General features: G+C 49.2%; 1 protein-coding gene across 1 annotated transcript in view; it reads right to left on the reverse strand.

The window, feature by feature from the left end:
• Positions 1-14,591: 14,591 nt before the first annotated feature.
• Positions 14,592-21,775, reverse strand: part of LOC141989675 (uncharacterized) — a 28,292-nt gene continuing 21,108 nt past the window's right edge. The window contains 1 exon segment of the mRNA XM_074956609.1: positions 14,592-16,875. Within this exon segment, the coding sequence (XP_074812710.1) occupies positions 15,260-16,875 (1,616 nt within the window). The 3' untranslated portion in view covers positions 14,592-15,259.

Raw genomic sequence — 21,775 nt, forward strand, 5'->3', positions numbered from 1 at the left:
ACAGTTTTCCAACCAGTTGTGCAACCACCTTTTAGTAGCCTTGCCTAGCCTATACTACTCTAGTTTGTTTGTGAGATGGTCATGTAAGACAGTATGAAAAGCTTTACTAAATTCAAGATATGTGACATCTACTGCTTCTCCCCTATCCCCAAGGCTTGTTACCTGTCAAAGAAGGATATTAGGTTGGTTTCACATAATTTGTTCTTGACAAATCCATGTTGACTCTTACTTATTACTTTATTTCCTTCTAGGGGCTTACAAATAGAATGTTAGATTACTTCCTCCATTATCTTTCCAGGTACTGAAGTTAAGTTGACTGGTCTGTAATTCCTTGGCTTGTCCTTATTCCCCTTTCTATAGCTAGGTATTATATTTGCCCAGTCCTCAGGTCTCTCTGCCATCCTTCATGAGTTCTGAGAGATGATCGCTATTGTCTCGGAGATCTCTTCAGCCAGTTCCTGAAGTAATCTAGGATGTATTTCATCAGGCCCTGCTGAGTTGAAGACATCTAACTTGTCTAAGTAACTCATAACTATTTCTTTTCCTGTTTTAGGCTCAGATCCTACCCCATTGACACTGATGTTCACTATGTTAGTCGACCGATCACAGCTAACTTTTTGGTGAAAACTGAAACAAAAGAGGCATTTACCAGTTCGGCCATTGCTGTGTTTTCTCTTATTGTCTTTCTCTCCTCATTTAGTAATGGGCTAGCCTGTCCTTGGTCTTCCTCTGCCTTTCCATGTATTTGTAAAATGCTTTGTTTTTTCCCTTTATATCACTAGTTTTGTTTTGGTTTTTGCCTTGGCCTTTCTAATTTTGTCCCTACGTGCTTGTGTTTTGTTTTGTTTTTTATAGTCGTCTTTCTAATTTGACCTACTTTCCACTTCTTGTATAACTCTTTTTTGAATTTCAGGTCATTGAAAATCTCCTGATTAAGCCAGCGGGGCCTCTTACAATACTTCCTATTTCTCCTATGCATGGGTAATCTCTTACCTAGGATGAGACCTACATATGATGGGGCCTCCAAGCCACGACAAAGAAATGGATCAGAGATGGGGCTGTGATGAAATGAGAATAGGGGTGGAATTGTGATATGGGTCATTGGCGGGGTGGGAGATTGGAGGGGTGCTGAGGGAATCAGAGAGATCTCCATGGTGGGGGGAAGTTTTCTGGGGCCTCATTTATCTAGTGGGTAGGACAGTGCCGTAGGATTCGGAAGATCTCGCTTCAGTTCTAGAAGTGAGTCACTATAGCCTCACCATGCCTCAGCTTCCCCAGCTGTTTAATGGAAAGGGCACTGGGGCTGTGAGCAATGTTCCCTCTCATTTTTTCCATCCAGCTGCAGAATAAATGTTATGTGCACCGAGGCCTGTGCACCACCAGTAGAAACAAAAAGCCCTACATATAATATGTATTTCTAAAAGTTATCATAGGGATAATTACTCCAGCCAGGAGAGGTTAGACATTTTAGAACTCACTACTTAAAGAATTAAATTTAAGTGCAAGATAAATAAAAATCATGAAATGCATAGACCAGTCAAAACACTAAAATAACACACTTAGAAAGAATAAAATTGCAGAGAATATATGTGCATTGTAGGAAGTACCAAGAAGTAACAACAATATTACAACTATGTGTTTGGAGGTGAGTGTGAAAGAGCCAGAGACTGTGTGTGTAACACAGAGTCAGTGTGTGTGCTGGCCGCTGGCGAAGTTTCTGAGAGATGCTGGGTGCTGTCTCCAAGACATTCATTGAAAGCTCTCCTGAGCCCTGTCTCCCTGCCCCCGCTCTGAGGAGATGGGGTACATGGACTGGAGGGTTGGGGGGAGGAGGGGAGAGACTGTGTGAGCTGGCTGCTGAGGGAGCAAACAAGCACCTGGGTAGAAAGACAAGCCTGTCCAGCCATACACCACAACACCTAGGCTTCCCACACCTCAGAAAATCATACCAAGGAAGGGGTGCCCCAGAGATTTTTCAAATGAGTTTTCATGCCTCTGCCCCTCCTGACTCAAGGCATGTGTGTGCTGGTGTCCTGTGGCGCTGGGCACCTGGATCCAGACGTAGCTCAAAGAGGCAAAAACCTTCTCACAGCCTGTGAGAGCATCCCAGAGTCACTGGCCCTTGGCAGAGAAGGTGCTGTTCTCTCCAGGTTCCCACCCCAAACCCTCTCTGCCAGTTCACTTCACACATGACCTCTCCGACTGGAGAAACCTGTCCCCAGCGAGCAAGGAGAAAGCTGGGAATGACTCAGGGCAGGACCAGTCACATACAATGAGTGCGAGGTGACACCATTTTGTAGAGCAGATCTCTGTCACTTGCAGCGTTTCACTGTAATGCTCTAAAACTGCCCCACATGTCAGGCAGCTGCTGTGGGGAGAGTGGACACATTTGGGGGCCAGATGAAATTGTCCTGCAGGCCACAACTTTGAGTACACTGGTGTATGGGCTGGGTGAGAGAGAGAGGGTGGTGGCAGGGCCTGTGTAACCACTAGGGGCCACTTAGGGCACCAAAAAGCAAGCCTGGCGGCAGCAGGGCTTAACAAAGAAACAGGCGGCTGCCTTGGCTCAGCCCCGGGGGGGGGCATGGAGAGAGCGTTCACCCACCCCACCCCCCGAGAACAAAAGAGCCTCACACGGCAGTACGGCGGAGGAAGAGGACGCTGGTGCGTTGGCCAAGGTAAGCGCTTCCCCACAGCTCGGGTCCCTGCTGGTCCGCGCTCCTCTCGTGCGCGGGCGGCTGGAGAGGATGGCAGCCCGCAGAGCTGAGCTGCCCCGGTGCCCCTCTCTCTGCCCCAGCCTCTGTCAGCGGGGGAACGGTTGGAGCTGCCCTGGGCTGGGGCTTTCTGCAAACCGGGACCCAGGCGTCGAGAGAGGGACAAAGCCAGAGAGACACTGTGCCCCAAAGACAGATCAGGGCTAAAGGGAAATGTAGAGCTGCACTATTGGCTTCAAATGCAAACAGCGATTGATTGGCTCCAACTATGCGGTATTGGAGAGGGAGAGGAGTGTAGGGCAAGCAGGGACCTGCAGTACTTCCTAGCTGAGTCTCTCCATCCATCCCAGGATGGTCCTACCCAGACTGACAGTGCGAATACAGACACATCGAATTTGGTTGTTAATGATGCTGCAAAGTGTGGCTTGGAGGCAACCGCCTTCTTTGATTTAGTTCAGCGTGTTTATGTGTATTTCTCAGCTTCTACATGTCACTGGGAAGTATCTAATCTCACAGGTAAACCATGGGAGAGAAACAAGATGGGAAAGTCCAATTGATGTCCAATCGATGCTTTGAAACCTCTTCGCTATCAGCTTGGTGACATCTATGACGCTCTGATAGAGATCTATGATGACACTACTCTAACAGGATCATCTGGCAATACGTCACGAGTTGATGCAAAGCATCTTGCAAAAGCCATTTCTAGTTTCAAGTTTTTCTTGTTGTGTGGTATGACATATTGAGATCAACATGACTAGCAAATAACTTCAGGCGAAAGAATTCGACATACGTGAGGCCATTAATCAACTTGGAGAAACCAAGAAGTTTCTTGTGGGCCACAGAAGTGACGCAGACTTTGAGAAAACATTGGTAGATGCAGGTGAATTTGTGGAAGAGTTGGATGTACCGGCACTTTTTGAACCAGATCCAATCCGTATTAGAAAAAAGAGGAAGCCATTCACATATGAAGCAGATGACGAACCTATTTATAATCCGAAAGAAAAATTCAAAGTGAACTTTTACTTTGCAGTCATCGACACAGAAATACATTCGGTTGAAGAAAGATTCACAGTGATGCGGCAAATTAGTTCAGTATTTGGCTTCCTATATGATTACAGTTTGCAAAATACAACACCAAAGCAAATTATGGAACATTGCTTGAATCTGGAGCACGCTTTGCAACATGGTGAATCCAAAGATATTGATGCCTTTGACTTGTGCAACAAATTGCAAGCTATTGCAAGACAAGTCCAAAAGAGTGCATCACCGCAAGATGTATTGAACTTCATATGGAAAAATAAGCTGACAGTCTCCCCAACAGTTATGGCTCTTCGCATCCTCTTGACTCTCCCAGTTTCTGTGGCCAGTGGTGAGCAAAGCTTATCGAAGCTCAAGTTGATATAAACATACATGCGAATGTCAATGTTGAAACAAAGACTTGGGCTATGTACCTTGTCAATAGAACATGACATGGCTCGCAGCATTGACTTGGAGGAACTTGTTTCTAAATTTGGTAAACTGAAAGTGTGGAAAAATAAATTCTAAATTATAATGTGTTACATTATACACAATACACTGTCACAGAGTATGTGATTTATTTTAAGATCCATGCTATGTTGTACAAAGTGAAAACAATAACAATGTCAACGCTGTCAGGTTATTCATTTATTTTCATTAAATATGGAGCCTAAATAATGAAATTAATAAATTTTCAAGCCAAACATGTATTAATTCTAATGAACAATGCCACATTAGGCAGTATTCATTTTTGAAAGTTTATAAGCAGCGCCGGGGGGAGGGCACAAGGTGGAAGTTTCGCCTAGGGTGCAAAATATCCTTGCACTGGCCCTGGGTGGTGGTATGGCCTTTGTCCCATCCCCTCTCTTCCTGCTCTTTGAGGCATGAAATTGTTGTCACTTACATTGCTTCAGTGTCAATGCTTAGCACACGCCTCAGCCCTATCGTGTCTGTCTGTAGATCAAAGGCTGGGTGGCAGCCATTCACCCCTTCCAGCTCAGCAGTGCCAGGGAGCGGGTTGTGACACAATACAGACCTGTTTTCCAGGTTACATCACACATCCCCTCAAAGCCTTCAGACACACCCCAACCCCCGCCCCCCCACCGCAACCCCCACCTTCTTGAGGATTTTAGTTTAGTTTTAGTTTCGCACAAAGACTGAAACCTCAGGCCGAGAGTAAATGATTTCTTCAAAAGGAATTCCTAGAAAAGGACTCGCTCCCCCACAGGAATAAGCTACATTGTTCTAAGCAGCTTTAAACTGGTCTCACTGCATCCACATGAAGGGATTGTAGCCCCTCAGCTAAACTAGTTTCAAACCAATAGAATTATAACAGCAAAAATACTGAGGAACAGGCCTCATGCCATAAAACAGGAGAAAGTGAAGAACCAATACCACATAAATAAACCCCTCTGATTGAAATAAAGACAAAATCAGTTTGAAAACAAAACCAGGGTCCTGTTGTGCCAGGCGCTGCCTGTATCCTGGGCAGGCTACAATTGAAGCTTAAACCAAGACCCAAGACATGCATAGTCCCTGTGGGAGCAGGCGCTAGGTGCTGCACAAACAGCATAGGATAGAAACACCCTGAGTCAGGCTGCAGATTTGTTACAGCGTTTTGTATCCAAAATTACGGAGCAGTTACAGTAACTTTAGTAACATCACAGGTCTGTAAATTTACTGTGACTGCTCCAGGATTTTTAATAAAACCTACTGTCAAGGCTGATTCCCTGCTCTGGTACTTCAAGTGCAGAAGGTGGGGGCCCGCAAGGATTTTAAACCTTAATACTTGCCACTCCAGGCTTGTATTAAACTCCCAAGGTTAGAGATCCCCCTGGACACAGTCTGAATGTCGAGAGAGCGCGGCAGGAACGCAGAATCCCACGGCCCACAGGGGGTTCCATGCACAGGACGCAGTCCGTCCCCGGGGTAAACTCAGCCAGAGACCAGACCTGGTTACACACCAGAGACTCCCCATGGGCCAGTGTCCCCATCACTGCATCAACTGTGGCAAGAAGTTCAGCAACCCCTTCGCACTGGCCCGGCACACCGGGGCGCGGCCCTACTTCTGTGCTGATTGTGGCAGAAGATTCAGCTGGTCCTTGATCCTGAAAATACACCAGCGCATACGTATCGGGGAGCGGCCGCACCGCTGCACCAATTGCAGCAAGAGGTTTGCAAAGAGCTCAACCCTGAGAATACACCAGCGCATGCCCACTGGGGAGTGGCCGCACCACTGCGCTGACTGTGGCAAGAGCTTTGCAGAGAGCTCAAAGCTGAGAATACATCAACGCGCGCACACCGGGGAGCGGCCGTATCGCTGTGCTGACTGTGGAAAGTGCTTTGCACAGATCGCACACCTGAGAATACACCAGCGCGCACACACTGGGGAGCGGCCATACTGCTGTGACGATTGCAGCAAAAGCAAAATCAGGAGGTTGTTCACCTGCACATCTACCAATGTGATATATGCCATTATGTGCCAGCAATGCCCTTATGCCATGTACACTGGCCAGATCAGACAGTCTCTACATAAAAGAATAAATGGACACAAATCAGACATCAAGAATTGTAACATCCAAAAACCAGTAGGAGAGCACTTCAGTCTCCCTGGATACTCAATAACAGCCTTAAAAGTGACAGGTTTCAGAGTAGCAGCCGTGTTAGTCTGTATTCGCAAAAAGAAAAGGAGGACTTGTGGCACCTTAGAGACTAACCAATTTATTTGAGCATGAGCTTTCGTGAGCTACAGCTCACTTCATCGGATGCATACTGTGGAAACTGAAGAAGACATTATATACACAGACACCATGAAACAATACCTCCTCCCACCCCACTCTCCTGCTGGTAATAACTTATCTAAAGTGATCATCAAGTTGGGCCATTTCCAGCACAAATCCAAGTTTTCTCACCCTCCGCCCCCCCCCCGCCCACAAACTCACTCTCCTGCTGGTAATAGCCCATCCAAAGTGACCACTCTCTTCACAATGTGTATGATAATCAAGGTGGGCCATTTCCTGCACAAATCCAGGTTCTCTCACCCCCTCACCCCCCTCCAAAAACCACACACACAAACTCACTCTCCTGCTGGTAATAGCCTATCCAAAGTGACCACTCTCCTTACAACGTGCATGAAAATCAAGGTGGGCCATTTCCAGCACAAATACAGGTTTTCTCACCCCCCCCCCTTTTCCAAAAACACACACACACACAGACTCACTCTCCTGCTGGTAATAGCTTATCCAAAGTGACCACTCTCCCTACAATGTGCATGATAATCAAGGTGGGCCATTTCCAGCACAAATCCAGGTTTTCTCACCCCCCCCACCCCCATACACACACAAACTCACTCTCCTGCTGGTAATAGCTCATCCAAAATGACCACTCTCCCTACAATGTGCATGATAATCAAGGTGGGCCATTTCTAGCACAAATCCAGGTTTTCTCACCCCCCCCCCCCACACACAAACTCACTCTCCTGCTGGCAATAGCTCATCCACTTAAAAGTGGCAATTCTTCAACAAAAACACTTCAAAAACAGACTTCAGCGAGAAACTGCAGAACTGGAATTAATTTGCAAACTGGATACCATCAAATTAAGCCTGAATAAAGACTGGGAGTGGCTGGGTCACTACAAAAAATAATTTTCCCTCTGTTGATACTCACACCTTCTTGTCAGCTGTTGGGAGTGGGCGATGTCCACCACTTGGTAAGGCAACTCCCATCTTTTCATGTGCTGTAATATATATACTGCTTACTGTATTTTTAACTCCATGCATCTGATGAAGTGGGTTTTAGCCCACAAAAGCTTATGCCCAAATAAATTTGTTAGTCTCTAAGGTGCCTCTTAGATCTCTGTTCTTTGTTACTCCACTTCCCAAACAGTCTCAGTGCTGTGTGTTCAAGTGAGGTGTGAATCTCCAGCTAACCTAACAGGCTGAGGTGTGCCCTGTCTCTTTGGAGGTAGTAAGCCTAATCAATTCGGTGAGTGTCCAGTAAGGGGACTGGACACTGCAGGGGGACGTTTCTGGGTATCTGGGGTTCCCTGATTGTTACCTGCAAGGCAAGTTTTAGTCTGGCAGAGTCTTGAAGAGTTTGCTGGCAAGGCAGAGAGGCTGGTGTGTCTGGCAGCTGACACAGCTGGGCATCAGCAAAGCTCTCATCTGCTGAGGCAGCAGGGTAACAGAGTTCTGGGAGTCCTGAGCGGAACCTCGAAGATGGAGAAGAAGTTCCTGTTTGTTTCATATTCATAGACCCAGAGCAAAATAGCCAAGGTGGGAGGGGAGAAGAGAGTGTACCGGGGAAGTGCAGGGGTAGGACCCAGTCAAGTTCCCAGCTCTCTCCCAGGTATGTGGGTGAGACCTAGGACAGGTCCCTGTTGGACAAAGGACAAGCCCCTGCTCCTTACAATCCTCTGTGACCACAGGAGAGAAGGGCTCATTCCCTCCTTGGGAATCTCAGCAGCTCCCTAGGAATCAGCCACTGCTTTTCTCCGAGGACCTTCTCCTGGGCCACACCGGAGTCTGACACTCTCACTCCCCAAGCTGGCCTGGGAACTTGGAGTTAGTGCTCTAAAGAACCAGGCAGAGCCCCGTCTCAAAGCATCAGCACCTTCCCTGTGTCCCTGAAGGAGGCAGGGCCCCAACACTGCACTGCACTGACTGCCCTGACCAAGGGTGGCCCAATGGGCTCTCAAGTAGCCGGACACAATGGAAATGTGGCTCATCCAGTCTCTCATTTCCAGGCCTCCCCAGGGCTGAGGTAAAATTCCTAGTGCCCCTCCCCATTATGCTCACCTCCAAGATGGGCTGGAGTTTGTGCTGGGGGTTGCTGCCAGCAGGCTCTTCAGCATGGCGTCCAAGTTCTCTGTGCAGGCCTTGTTCAGAGCCTGCCCGCGGAGGGAGACCATGGATCAGGGTTATAGAACCTGGGGCTACACCTGCCAGGGAGACAGCTGACTCTGCAGTCCTTGCCCAGAGCAGTTCTCTGAAGAGGGCCTGCTACACAGCAGGGTATGGAACAGCCAAGCTGCTAGGGATGGGATCTCCTGGCAGAGCCAAGGAACCAGAGCACAGCATCTGCAAGGAAGGGATTCCCCACAGAGGGGTAACAGAATCTCCCACAGAGAGGGAATCTCCCTCTGACACTTTGTTAATCCTGGGCCCTGTTCCCATCGCTGTGCACCCCACCCCTACTTCAGCAGCTCCAGCTGCTGAAGAGAACAAGGACCAGAGGCCTTCCTGCTCCTGGCATAGAGGAGTAGGATGATGATCTACCCGGATATGGGTGTTGGCCTTCCCCATTCCCATGGTCAAGACTCCATGCAAGGCAGTACACAGGACCTGTGATTCCTGTTCTAGATCCAGTGGTGGCTTCAGTTTGCTGGCAGGAGACTGTGCATGAGACCTTGCAGTTGGGGGTGGGGGTGAGACAGGGACTAAACATGGGCATGGACGTTTGAGGAACAGGTCAGAGGGGCAAGGAGGGCAGGGATTTGGGAAGCAAGAACAGAGGATCACTTTCTAAATATGGGTCAGGATTATCCCCACTTCAGAGATGGAGAAAGTGAGGCACCAGACATCTCCTGTGATGCCCAAAGAAACCAAAGGCACATGAGAGAGATTCAGACCCCACTGACCCACGGGCACTTCCCATAGAAGAGGCTACACAGTGCTCCAGACACAGCCAGCAGGGTCCCACCCCCAAGCTGGGCCCCCTCTCGAATCCCCTCCCAGCTTCAAAGCTTCATCCCCACCCCAGCCTCCGCAGCCCCTCCCATCTCCCTGTTCTCCCCACCACTCTCCAATACCAGGCTGGTTCCATAATGCAACCAGGCTTGTAAAAGAATTCACGCACCACTGGGTCCTGGCCAGGCCTGGTGCCACAGCTCTCTTGCTGGGCTGGCACCCCCACCAATATTTGCTCTGGCAGTCTGTTGGCTGGGAACTCAGCCCTCCAGCCAGGTGACCGTCCTTTAGTCCACTCCTTCCTGGGTCACACTCATTCCAAACTGAAAGTCCAAAAATGTCTTTAACAGAAACAAAACCTTCCACCCTCTGGGCTCTTCCCCAGCCTGGCTTTGGCTCGGCCTGCCCTTGCTGGGCTTGGTAGCCCTTTCTATGGCCTTGTATGACCCTTTCCTTGGGAACGGTGGGAGAACCCAGTCCTAGTCTGGACTCCGGTTCTGCCCCAAAGTCCCGTACCAAACAGCTAGGTCTGCTCCTGTATCTTTGCTGTGGTTTCCCATCAGGTGGGGCTCACTCTGTAGTTCATTTGGCCTCGCTTCAGGCTTTATCTCCCACAGGCCAAACCACCATGTTATATACCCTCCTCCACAGAACCCGGCGCACACCAGGGGCAAGTTCTGTTCTTGTCCAAGCTTCATCCCTCGCCCTCTCGTCATTGTCACCGGCTGCGCACTCGTACAGCCTGGATGCTCAGCGTCTCCAGCTCCCCTGCCAGCTCGCTCACCAGAATGCAGAGGCATCCTCCTCTTCTGCAGGATCCCAACGCTCTTCCTGCAGCCACTCATTCTCATTAACAGCTGCTGGCAGAGCCTGTTCTGAAGCCTTTAGTTTCTCCTGGAAAACTTTCTGCTACTGCCGCTGAATCCCCCAAAGCCTTTTTTGTCAAGGTCTGAAGACCCACCATGGACCGCTCCACCCTTGTTTGTCCCTCCTTCAGCCTGCTTCATCTCTGGGCCAACCATTTCGTCCTTCACCTCCCTGCAGTACCCAACAGGCTGTGTTGGTTGAGGCTCTGCAAGGCCCATAGCCATCCCTGCCACCTCCCCCTTGCCTGCCTCATGTGTGTTTGTGCTGGAGGACACCTTCTCCTTTCCTTCTACCTTCTTGGGGGCAGGCCCTGGCCCCTCCTTGTGCCACTCAGCAATTTCCTAAGCAGGCCGTGTCTTTTGATATGGAGGAACTCTTGTCCCCATCTTGGCATTAGGCCACGCTTGTATACCTGCCCGTGCCCTGCTCTCCTGGGCTAACCTTCTCAGCACTGCCACGGCATGCTCTCTGTCTCTGCTCTTTTTGTCCATGGGCATAGCACGGTTGATTTCCCTTTGCAGGATCTCTGATAGGAATTGCTGCTGCTCCATGAAGATAGCCAGCTGCCTCTCTAGCACTGCCTGTCCTTCGTACTGTTTCTGTTGGGTTTCTAGGAGCGGCTGGAGAAACCCCTAGCCCTGCTTTGGCTGCTTACCCAGTCCCTGGAACCGAAGTGGGAAATCTAGTGACCGGCTCGGTCCCTCAACAGACCTTCCTTCAGCCACCAAGACTTCCATCAGTGCTTTCGGACGATGGGGGGAATTCAGTCCCCCCGGCTATGCCGATCCTAAATGAATCTCCTCATCCATACGTGCCCCCCTGGTGGCCAGGCATGGAATCACAGCCCTCTCGCTGGGCTAGCGTCCCCCATCCATGGTCGCTCCAGCACTATGGCACTTTCTCAGCCTGGTAACTCAGCCTCCAGCCAGCCACTTCCATCAACACAAGTCTAATGGTCGACTTTCCCACTTTGAACTGGTTAGCGACTGATTGGTAGCAGTCTGGAGTAGCCAGTTTCCACAGTGCAATTGCCACGTGCTTCTCCATGGGCAGGGCAGCTCTCATTCTCATGTCCTTGCACTGCAGGGCTGGGGCGAGCTCATCACACAGACCCATGAAAGTGGCTTTCCTCATCTGAACGTTCTGCAGCCACTCCTTGTTATCTCATACATACATGACGATGTGATCCCACCACTCAGTGCTTGTTTCCCGAGCCCAAAAGCGGTGTTCCACGGTGGGCAGCACCTCTGTGAATGCCATGAGCAATCTCGTGTTGTACCTACTACGCGTGGTGAGATCAACGTCGAGCTCCTCTTCACTTCCCAAAACACTTAGCGGCAGAAGAGGAAGAGATGCTCCGTGGGATAGCTACCCAGAGTGCACTGCTCTGAATGCCGATGCAAGTGCCACAAGTGTGTTCACACTATTGCAGAGGCAGCTGACCGTGTGAACACACAACAGCGGTTTCCCTGCAGCGATCTCTGAGAGTCGCTGTAACTGCTGGCACTGTACATCTGCCAGCGTTGACAAAGCCTGGGGCTATTTCTACATGCGCAATTGAACAACAAAACTTTTGTAGTTCGGAGGTGTTAACTTCCCCCTCCCCAAGAAAGAGAAAAGTTTTGTCGCAGCAAGTGCCAGTGTGAACGGCGTGTTGTTGGCAGAAGCATGCTCCTGAAGACAATGCGAACTCCGCTCGCTGGGCGTGGAAGTATTTTGTCGGCAAAAGAGCCGACAAACAGTGGCTATGCTGCCCGACTTTTAACGTCATGGCAGTGTCACCAAAACCTGTGTAGTGTACACATGGCCTTAGACCAGTGGTTCTTAACCTTTACTGCAGCCTGCACCCCTTTGGTTCTCAAAATAGGTTCTCGCACCCCTTATCAAAAATCATTGAAGTACATCAGTTCTTTAAACCTGTTTGTATATTACAGTAATCGTTAAAAAATGTATAATATTAATAAATACATAGGTTTGATGAAACAAAGTAGTTGTACTTACGTGTCTGTGCTTAATTTGTGTTTTTGATGATTTGCCTACTAAAAAAATCTGGCATGTCTCACGCCCCCAGAAAGGGCATCTCGCACTCCCAGGGGGTGAGTGCACCCCAGGTTAAGAACCACTGCCTTAGACGTTTTAGCGTTTTGTTTGATTTGCTTGGTAATCTGCTTTGTTGCATTTGCTATCCCTTATAATCACTTAAAGCCTGCCTTCTATAGTTAACAAACTTGGTTTTTTTTTAATTATTAAATCCAGCTGTGCAATTCATAATGGGGGGGGATTGTGCATATCTTCCTCCATATTGAGGGAGGGGGTGAATTTATGAGCTTATGTTGTACAGATTTCTTTACAGTGCCATACAGTATTATTTTGGGTGTACTTTCCAGAGGGGAGCTGCACTTGAGTGCTGGGCGATTTCCTAGCTGAGTCTTCTCACAGAGAGCTGTTCGCAGACTGTGTGATTCTACAGCTGTGTGCTCCCAGAGGCTGCAGAGCCTAATACAGCCAAACAGGGAGAGGGAACCCAGGTTACTGGAGCAGGCAGACTCAGTGAAATCCCAGTACACCAGGTGGCATCCCAGAAGGCAAGGGGGGGGGGGGGTTTACAACCTGTCACATCATCAACTGGCTCGTATCTGGTCAGTAACCTACCTCCACATGTTACTTTCCGTGGGCTCTCTGCCATGCACTTGTTTGTCCAACTTTGCATGACTCCACGCTTTTTTCATCAGACCTGTAGCTGTCTGCAGAAATGTCCATCTGGATGTTAGAACACTGGCTCTATAGAAAGTCTCTTCCCACGCCTGGATTGCTCTGTCCTTGGATAGTAATTCATCAGTTATATACAGTGATTTGACTCAATTGCGTGGTCCGTGGCTAGGGTTGCCAGGTGTCTCATTTTTTTACCAGAAAGTCCAGTCAAAAGGGGATCTGCCCAGTTTCTTGTCAGATCTACCGACCACACCCCAAAAGTCTGGTTACCATGAGTGGGGGTAGGCGGCAGAGGGTCATCAACCCATGCCAGCCCTTGCACTCTTGGGGCCACCTCCTATCTGTATCTTGTGGACAGATAGTCTCCACGTCAGGGTTGCAGCTCCCATCCCATTCCCAGTGTAGAAAGAGTGCTGCTGGGGAAGGTAGAGTGAAGATTGAGTGACAAGAAATGCGGTGGGAGGGGAGAGGGGAATGCGGGGGGAAGGGTCGGGGATCAATGAAAGAGGCAGAGCAGGGGCCTCGGGGGAAGAGGTGGGACAGGGGAAACTTCCAGTGCTCTTGCTGTAGTGTCCTGTTTTCAGAAACTAGAAAGTTGGCAACTACATGGCCAACAGAAAGTTAATGAAAGAACTAACAGTTCTATGCACCTGTGTACCAGGGCTTGATTATTCCCTACATCTGACTGAAACACCAGTAGCGTCACTTCATATGCAATATTTCTGGAGGAATTCTGCATTACTGTGCAAGCTCAGAATTCATGGGCCTTGCAAATTTCTTTTCACTGCAGAATAATTGATTTTGATGGGGAAGCACTGTAATTACACCTTTTGCCCACTACGGGCTGCTGTGGCACCAAAAGAGAGGGCAGCTGGCTCACAGCTGGAAAAGAGGGAGGGGGTTAGAGGCTGCTTTCTTCACAGCACCCTGCCCATGGGGCTAGGTGTGGAGGCAATATGAGGGGGATGGACACAATGAGGCACATGGGGCTGCTGGGGGGTGGTGGTTACAGGAGCTAGAGGGGTGACATTGAGCCAAGTGGGGGTGCAGGGACACATGGGGACAGGATCAGAGGTGTCTGATTGAATGGGTGAGGTCAAGGTCTCCATAAGGGAGGTTCTCCAACTCTCTAACAATTCTCCCCCCCCCCCCCCGCCCCAAAAAAACAAAACAAAAAACCAAACCCTGTTCCATACTTCTCCCACCCACACCCAACAACTCTCAAAGTTCACTCCAGGCTCCTTCTCAGCAATTACTTCCCTCTCCCTTAGCTTCTCCATTACTCCTGGCTCCCCCCAAGGCTTTGCACTGCTTCTGAGGGGTGCAGGAAATACATTTCTATATTGTAGTTTAAATGAATTATTCAAAGTTTGTGTTAATAAGTCTAGTAAGGAATCTATTTGTGAAAAATCACTTCCTGAATTTTTTTTAGTTCTTTGTATTGTTATAGACACAGTTGCTGACAGGTATTTTGAAATAAATTACCAAAATAATTGAAATTAGCATAATTATATTATATTATTTTGACAAATAAAATATGCAGAATATTAAAATATGGTGTGCAAAATTTTAGGGTTTTTTGGCATAGAATGGGAAACTTTCTTTGTGCACCTGCCAGTCACATGGTTCATGAGGCCTCATGTTCAGTGAGGCCTTAGAACATTTTGGTTGGTTCGTCTTAAAGATTTACACTGCACCCAGGCTTTTCCCCATGACATCTGAAAGCATCAGCTTGTTTAATAGCAAAGATACACCAGGTTAGACAGACCTTTGTTACACATTAGGTACGTAGTTCATCACATTTCTATTTAAAGTAGACAGCATGAGCAGTTCCTGAGTCTTCTTTCAATCACACGCACTGGCCTGTCCTGCCCCGCCCCTCAGCCCAATCCATGCTGAGACAGGCCTGCAAATCCCACCTCTACCTGTTGCCCAAGAGTCACCCCCAGCTGGAACCAGGGTAGGTGTGGTGAAAAGTTCCTGGCTGGGTCCCATCTAGATGGGGAGGTGGGGTATGTGTCTTGGCTACATCCTACCTAGATATGTGTGTGTGTATGTGTATGGGACAGAAAGAGAGAGATTTGGCTGGATCCCAGCTAGATGAGGGGAGGGGATATCCTAGGTGGATCCCAGCTAGATGTAGGGGGTCCCTAATGGAGTAGGCTGTGACCATCTACTCTAAAATCCCCACACCTGTCTGCTCTTCCCCACACTGCTCAGCAAAGTCCTCTTTCCTGCCCCACACAGTCTCTCTGCTGGGCATCATGGGGACAGGACCACTCCCTGATCTGCATCTGCTGGCGCTGGGTCAGGCCTGTTGGCTGCCAGAAGCCCCTTTGGCCCTGCCAGTGATACAAGGGTGTTGGTGTGAGTGACCTGGTGCCGGGTGAGGTTGCCCAACTGAGAAAAGCGTTTGCCACAGTCAGCACAGCTGTACGGCTGCTCCCTGGTATGAGTGCACTGGTGTATTTTTAGGTGTGAGCTGTGTGCAAAGCTTTTGCTGCAGAGAGTGCATTAGAATGGCCGCTCCCCGGTGTGCGTGCTCTGATGTTTGGTCACTGCACTGGTGCTGCTGAAGCTCTTGCCGCAATTGTGACAGCGGTGCGGCTGCTCCCTGGTGTGCATGCGCTGGTGCGCTCTCAGGTTTGAGCTGTATTCAAAGCCCTTGCCGCAGTCAGCACAGCGGTGTGGCCGTTCCCCGGTGTGCATGCGCTGATGTCTTTTCAGGTATGAGATCTGTGCGAACCCCTTCCCGCAGTCAGCACAGCGGTGCGGACGCTCCCCGGTGTGCGTGCGCTGGTGTGTGTTCAGCGCACTGGCACTGATGAAACTCTTGCCACACTCATCACAGCAGTACGGCCGCTCTCCAGTGTGCGTGCGCTGGTGTATTCTCAGGTGTCCGATCTGTGCAAAGTCCTTGCCGCAGTCCATGCAATGGTGTGGCCGCTCCCCGGTGTGCGTGCGCTGATGTATTCTCAGCTTTGAGCTCTCTGCAAAGCTCTTGCCGCAGTCAGCACAGTGGTGCGGCCGCTCCCCGGTGTGAGTGCGCTGGTGCATTTTCAGCTGTGAGATCTGTGCAAAACTCTTGCCACAATCAGCACAGCGGTGCGGCCGCTCCCCGGTGTGAGTGCGCTGGTGCATTCTCAGCTGTGAGATCTGTGCAAAGCTCTTGCTGCAGTCAGCACAGCGGTGCGGCCGCTCCCCAGTGTGTGCGCGCTGGTGTATGGTGAGCGCACTGGCACTGATGAAACTCTTGCCACAATTATCACAGCAGTGCGGCCGCTCCCCAGTGTGTGCGCGCTGGTGTATTCTCAGGTGTGCAAACTGTACAAAGCTCTTGCCACAGTCGGTGCAGCGGTGTGGCCGCTCCCCGGTGTGCGTGCGCTGATGTACTCTGAGGCTTGAGCTGTGCGCAAAGCTTTTGCCACAGTCAGCACAGCAGTGTGGCCGCTCCCTAGTGTGTGTGCGCTGGTGTGTCCTCAGGTGTGAAATCTGTGCAAAGCCCTTGCTGCACTCAACACAGTGATACGGACGCTCCCCTGTGTGCGTGCGCTGATGTATTCTCAGCTTTGAGTTCTCTGCAAAGCTCTTGCCACAGTCAGCACAGCGATACCGTTGCTCTCTGGGGCGCATGCACCGATGCTGGTTCAGTGCGAGTGGGTTGCTGAACCTCTTACCACAGTCGATGCAGCGGTGGGGGCGCCAGCCCACGGGGAGTCTCTGGTGTGCAGCCACATCTGGTCTCTGGCTGAGTCCACCCCGGGGATGGACTGCGTCCTGTGCATGGATCCCCCTGTGGGCCATGGGATCCTGCGTTCCTGCTGCGCTCTCCCCACATTCAGGTGGTGTTCTCGTTCCCCCCAGGATCCCAAGCCCTGCTGGAGAGAGCAGAGGCAATCCCGGTGTTAGCTCACGGTTAAGGCTACAGGTTTGTCAAGGAAGGAAAAATGTCACGAATGGAGCGATTTCCCCACTTGTCCATGACTGGTTTTTGGATGGGTGCCTCACTCTGCAACGGCGGCTCCTGTCGGGATCAAACACCTCACTCCAGGAATTGACACCTGGCATGCCGGGTTACAGTGCCACTCAGATATGCCCCTCCTTCCTGTCATTATGGTGGGGGGAGGAGGCCAAACTTCAGTGAATGGCCTTGCCACTCAGATCCACTCTAGCCCACCCCAACCCCTCTGCACCAGGCAGGGGTCAGGGTTGGAGCGCTGGGGGACCTGCTGAGCGGTTGGTGACCCCTTGGCAGGGCGAGGAGGAGGAGGAGGTTTTATTAAAAATTATGGAGCTGTCACAGTAAGTTTAGCGACCTGTGGCTTTTACTAAATTTACTGTAACTGCTCTGTAATGTCTGATATGAAATGCCATAACAAATCTGCAGCCTGACTCAGGGTGGTTCTACCCTATGTTGTTTGTGCAGCGCCTGGTGCCTGTTCCCACGTGTGTCATGCACCTTGTGAGTCTTGTTTTGTGCTTCAACTATAGCCTGCCCAGGCAACAGGCAACACCTGGAATAAAGGGGCCCTGATCCAGGACTTGGGCCCCTAAGTGCTAACACAGTTGAAAATGGGTCCACGGTTTGTTTTCAATCTGATTTTGGTTTTATTTCTATCAGAAATTTTTATTTTCATAGAATCATAGAAGATAAGGGTTGGAAGAGACCTCAGGAGGTCATCTAGTCCAATGGGTCTTAAACTTCTTTTTTCGTGGACCTCTTGAAAATTCCTGAGGGTCTCAGCGCACCACTTAATGATCTTTCCAAATGTTGTTTGTGCCATTAGCTAACTATTGTAAAGCACTTTGGATAAAAGCGCTGTATTAAAAAAGAAACCTTAATAATAATTAACTATCTCGCTTGCATGCATATTATCTGCACACATAGCTCAGCTTTAAGATGCTAAACAAATCTCGTGTCAACTAGCAATATTCATGCTCTCATTGCAAATATTAATACAGTATTTTCTGATATTGAAAAGGAGAGTAAAAGCCATTCACTCAGGCTTACGCAATTTCTCTGAGATGTCAACTGTAATTTGATTAATATATCACACACACAACAGTAAAAATATATAATAAAGTGACACAAACAGCAAAACAAAAGCACAAACAAGTGACAACACTGAAAATACAAAGGGCAGTAAAATATCAAGTGGTTGGTTACGGGTATTTTAAATGAGTGTTTAGGACCCACGCTGTGCAAATGCAACAGAGCCCTGTAGAAACAGGCAAAGTTCTCCTGGTTTCACATCGTGTTGTGTGTGTCACCAGCTCAAAAACTCACAGCGTACTCGTTGAGTTTTTATAGGCTCTGGGGCACATTAACACATGGCTTGGAGTTTGCACACAGATCCCTGCCTCCAAGAGCTTGCAAATAAGGTCTTTATCATACAAAACACCAAGCAAACCTAGTAGCTGCTTGCTACTTAAGAGTCAATCAATGGGAGTACTGTTAGGCTTAAAGGGAACTATCTACGGACCACCTGAATGGAGCTTGCAGACCACTGATGGTCCATGGACCACAGTTTGAGAACCTCTGATCTAGTCCAACCCCCTATTCAAAGCAGGGCCAACCCCAACTAAATTTTACATGTTGCTGGTTTCTTCACTTTCTCCTCTTTTATCACATGAGGCCTGTTCACCAGTTTTTGTGCTGCTTTAACTATACTGCTTTGAAACTACTTAGTAAGGAGCTACTAAAATGAAACCCAGTGAGACCGGTTTAAAGCTGCTTAGAACATCGTAGTTTATTCCTCTGTGGGGAGTGAGTCCTTTTCTAAGAATTCCTTCTAAAGTCATTCACCTTGGGCCTGATGTTTCATTCTTTTGTACAAAACTAAAACTAAACTAAAATCCTCAAGAAGGTGGGGGTTTTGGAGTGGTGGAAAAGGGGTTAAGGGCATGACAAGTCACTCAGGATTTGTGTGATGTAACCTGCAAAACAGGTCTGTATTGTGTCACAAGACAATCAGTGACACTGCTGAGCTGGAAGGGGTGAACGGCTGCCACCCAGCAGGCCTCTGATCTACAGACAGTCACAGATCAGGTTAAGGCTGAGGGGTGTCTAAACATTGACACTGAAGCAATGTAAGTGACAAAGATTTCGTGCTACTGAGAGAGCAGGAGGAGAGGGGATGTGACAAAGGCCATTCCACCACCCTCTCTTTCACACCCAGCCCATACACTATGGTACTCCAAGTGGTGGACCACAGGACGATTTTGTCTGGCCCCCAAATATGTTCACTGCCCCAGCAGCAGCTGTCTGGAACGTGGGACAGTTTTAGAACATTACAGTGAAATGCTCATACCTACTATACGGAAAAACCTACAATATATCACCTTCCCATACCTACTATAGGGAACCCTACTATCAGGTGATTGCACAACTGGTTGGAAAACTGCACTCAGAGTAATTGTTATGGTTCACAAATGAGCTGAAAGGGCATATCGAGTGGGATCCTGCAGGGATCTGTCCTGGGTCTGGTTCTATTCCATATCTTCAGAAATTATCTGGACAATGACACAGAGAATACACTCAAAGTTACGGAAGATACCAAACTAGGAGGGATTGCAAGCCCTTTGGAGCACAGGATTAGAATTCAAAATGATCCTGACAAACTGGAAAAATGGTCAGAATGAAACAGGATGAAATTCAATAAGATCATACACAAAGTACTACACTTAGGTAGGAATAGAAAATTACACAAATACAGAATGGGAAGTAACTGCCTAGGAAGGAGTACTGCAGAAAACCATCTGGGGTTATAGTGGATCACAAACTAAATATGGGTCAACAATGGAATATCTATAAGGGGAAAAAAAAGCAAATATCGTTGTTGGATGTATTAGCAGGAGTGTTGCAAGCAATATGCGAGAAGTAATTCTTCCACTCTACTCAGCACTAGTAAGGCCTCAACTGGATCACTGTGTCCAGTCAGGGCCTCACACTTTGGGAAGGATGTGAATAAATTGGAAATGTTCACAGGAGAGCAACAAGAATTATTACACGTCTAGAAAACATGACCTATGAGGAAAGGTTGAAAAAAATTGGGTTTGTTTAGTCTGAAAAAGAGAAGATTTGGGGCGGGGGGGGTGTGTGCTGATAACCGTCTTCGAGTACGTAAAAGCTTGTTACAAAGAGGAGGGTGATAAATTGTTCTTTATCCACTGAAGTCAGGACAAGAAGCAATGGTCTTAAATTGCAGCAAGGGAGATTTACATTTAGAGATTAAGAATAACTTCCTAAGTGTAAGGGAAGATGTGGAATCTCCATCATTGAAGGTTACTAACAGGTTAGACCATGGATGGTCAAACTACAGCCCACAGGCCAGATCCTCCCCCTTGGGGCTTTGGATCGCCGGCCCCATGCCGCTCCAGGAAACGGCCGGCACCACATCCCTGTGGCCCAAGGGGTTGGGGGCAGAGGGCTCCGAGCGCCACTCTTGCCTGTGGGTTCCTCCCCCGAAGCTCCCATTGGCCGCAGTTCCCGAACCCCTCCTGCACTCCACACCCCAACTCCCTGCCCTGAGGCCCCTGCCTGCACCCCAACCCCCGCCACACCCTGCACCCCTCCTGCACCCCAACCCCCTGCCCTGAGCCCCCCTGCTGCACCCCTCCTGCACCCCAACCCCCTGCCCTGAGCCCCCCTGCTGCACCCCTCCTGCACCCCAACCCCCTGCCCTGAGCCCCCCTGCTGCACCCCAGACCCCTCCTACACCCCAACCCCTTGCCAAGCCCCCTCCTGCACTGTGCACTCCCCTTCCCCGAGCTCCCTCATACACCCCGCACCCCTCCTCTGCTCCAACCCCTTGCCGAGCCCCTTCCTGCACCCCCTCCCACATCCCGCACTCCCTCCCACACCCCAACCCCAACCCCCTGCCCCAGCCCTATATTCATGGCCCTGTATGCAATTTCCCCACCCAGATATGGCCCTCAGGCCAAAAAGTTTGCCCACCTCTGGGTTGGACGGACACCTATTAAGGATGATCTAGAAAGATAATACTTAGTCCTGCCTCACTTCAGGGGACTGGACTAGATGATTTACCAAGGTCCCTTCTAGGCCTACAGTTTTGTGATTCATAGATATCAAGGCCAGACAAGTACACTGTGACTCCGAACTCCATCTTGCTGCTGTGATTTTCCACAGTAAGAACAAAGAGGTTTCCTTCCACATGGCAGAGGGTATAAAAGGCCCTGGAAACCCCTCCATTTTGTCTTCATTCCTGCTTCCAGTCCTTATCTCCGGAATAATCTCTCTACAAGTGAAGTTTTGAACAAAGGACTGAATGGCCCATCCATGCGTTGGATGTAATTCCATCAAACCTGAAACAAGCCTGAACCAAGAACTTTGCAATTGTTGTATGTATTTGATTCCATTTAACCAGTTTTAACTCTCATTTATATTTTTTTTCTTTTTATGAATAAACCTTTAGATTTTAGATTGTAAAGGATTGGTAACAGCGTGATTTGTGGGTGAAATCTGAATTGTATATTGACCTGGGTGTGGGGCTTGGTCCTTTGGGATCGGGAGAACCTTTTTCTTTAACTGGGGACACTGGTTTTCATAACCATTTCTTCCTATAAGGAGTGCTACGGGTGGTGATACAAGGGAACTGGGTTATCTGAGAGAATTGCTTGTGTGACTTCTGGTTAGCCACTGGGGTGAAACCGAAATCCTCTCTGTTTGGCTGGTTTGATGTGCCTTAGTAGTGAGCTGGGTTTGTTGGGCTGTGACTGCCCTGCTTTAAGCAGTTCATCCTGAATTGATACTCTCAG

The sequence above is a fragment of the Natator depressus genome, chromosome 6 (genome assembly GCF_965152275.1).
Source record: "Natator depressus isolate rNatDep1 chromosome 6, rNatDep2.hap1, whole genome shotgun sequence".
Lineage (NCBI taxonomy): Eukaryota > Metazoa > Chordata > Testudines > Cheloniidae > Natator > Natator depressus.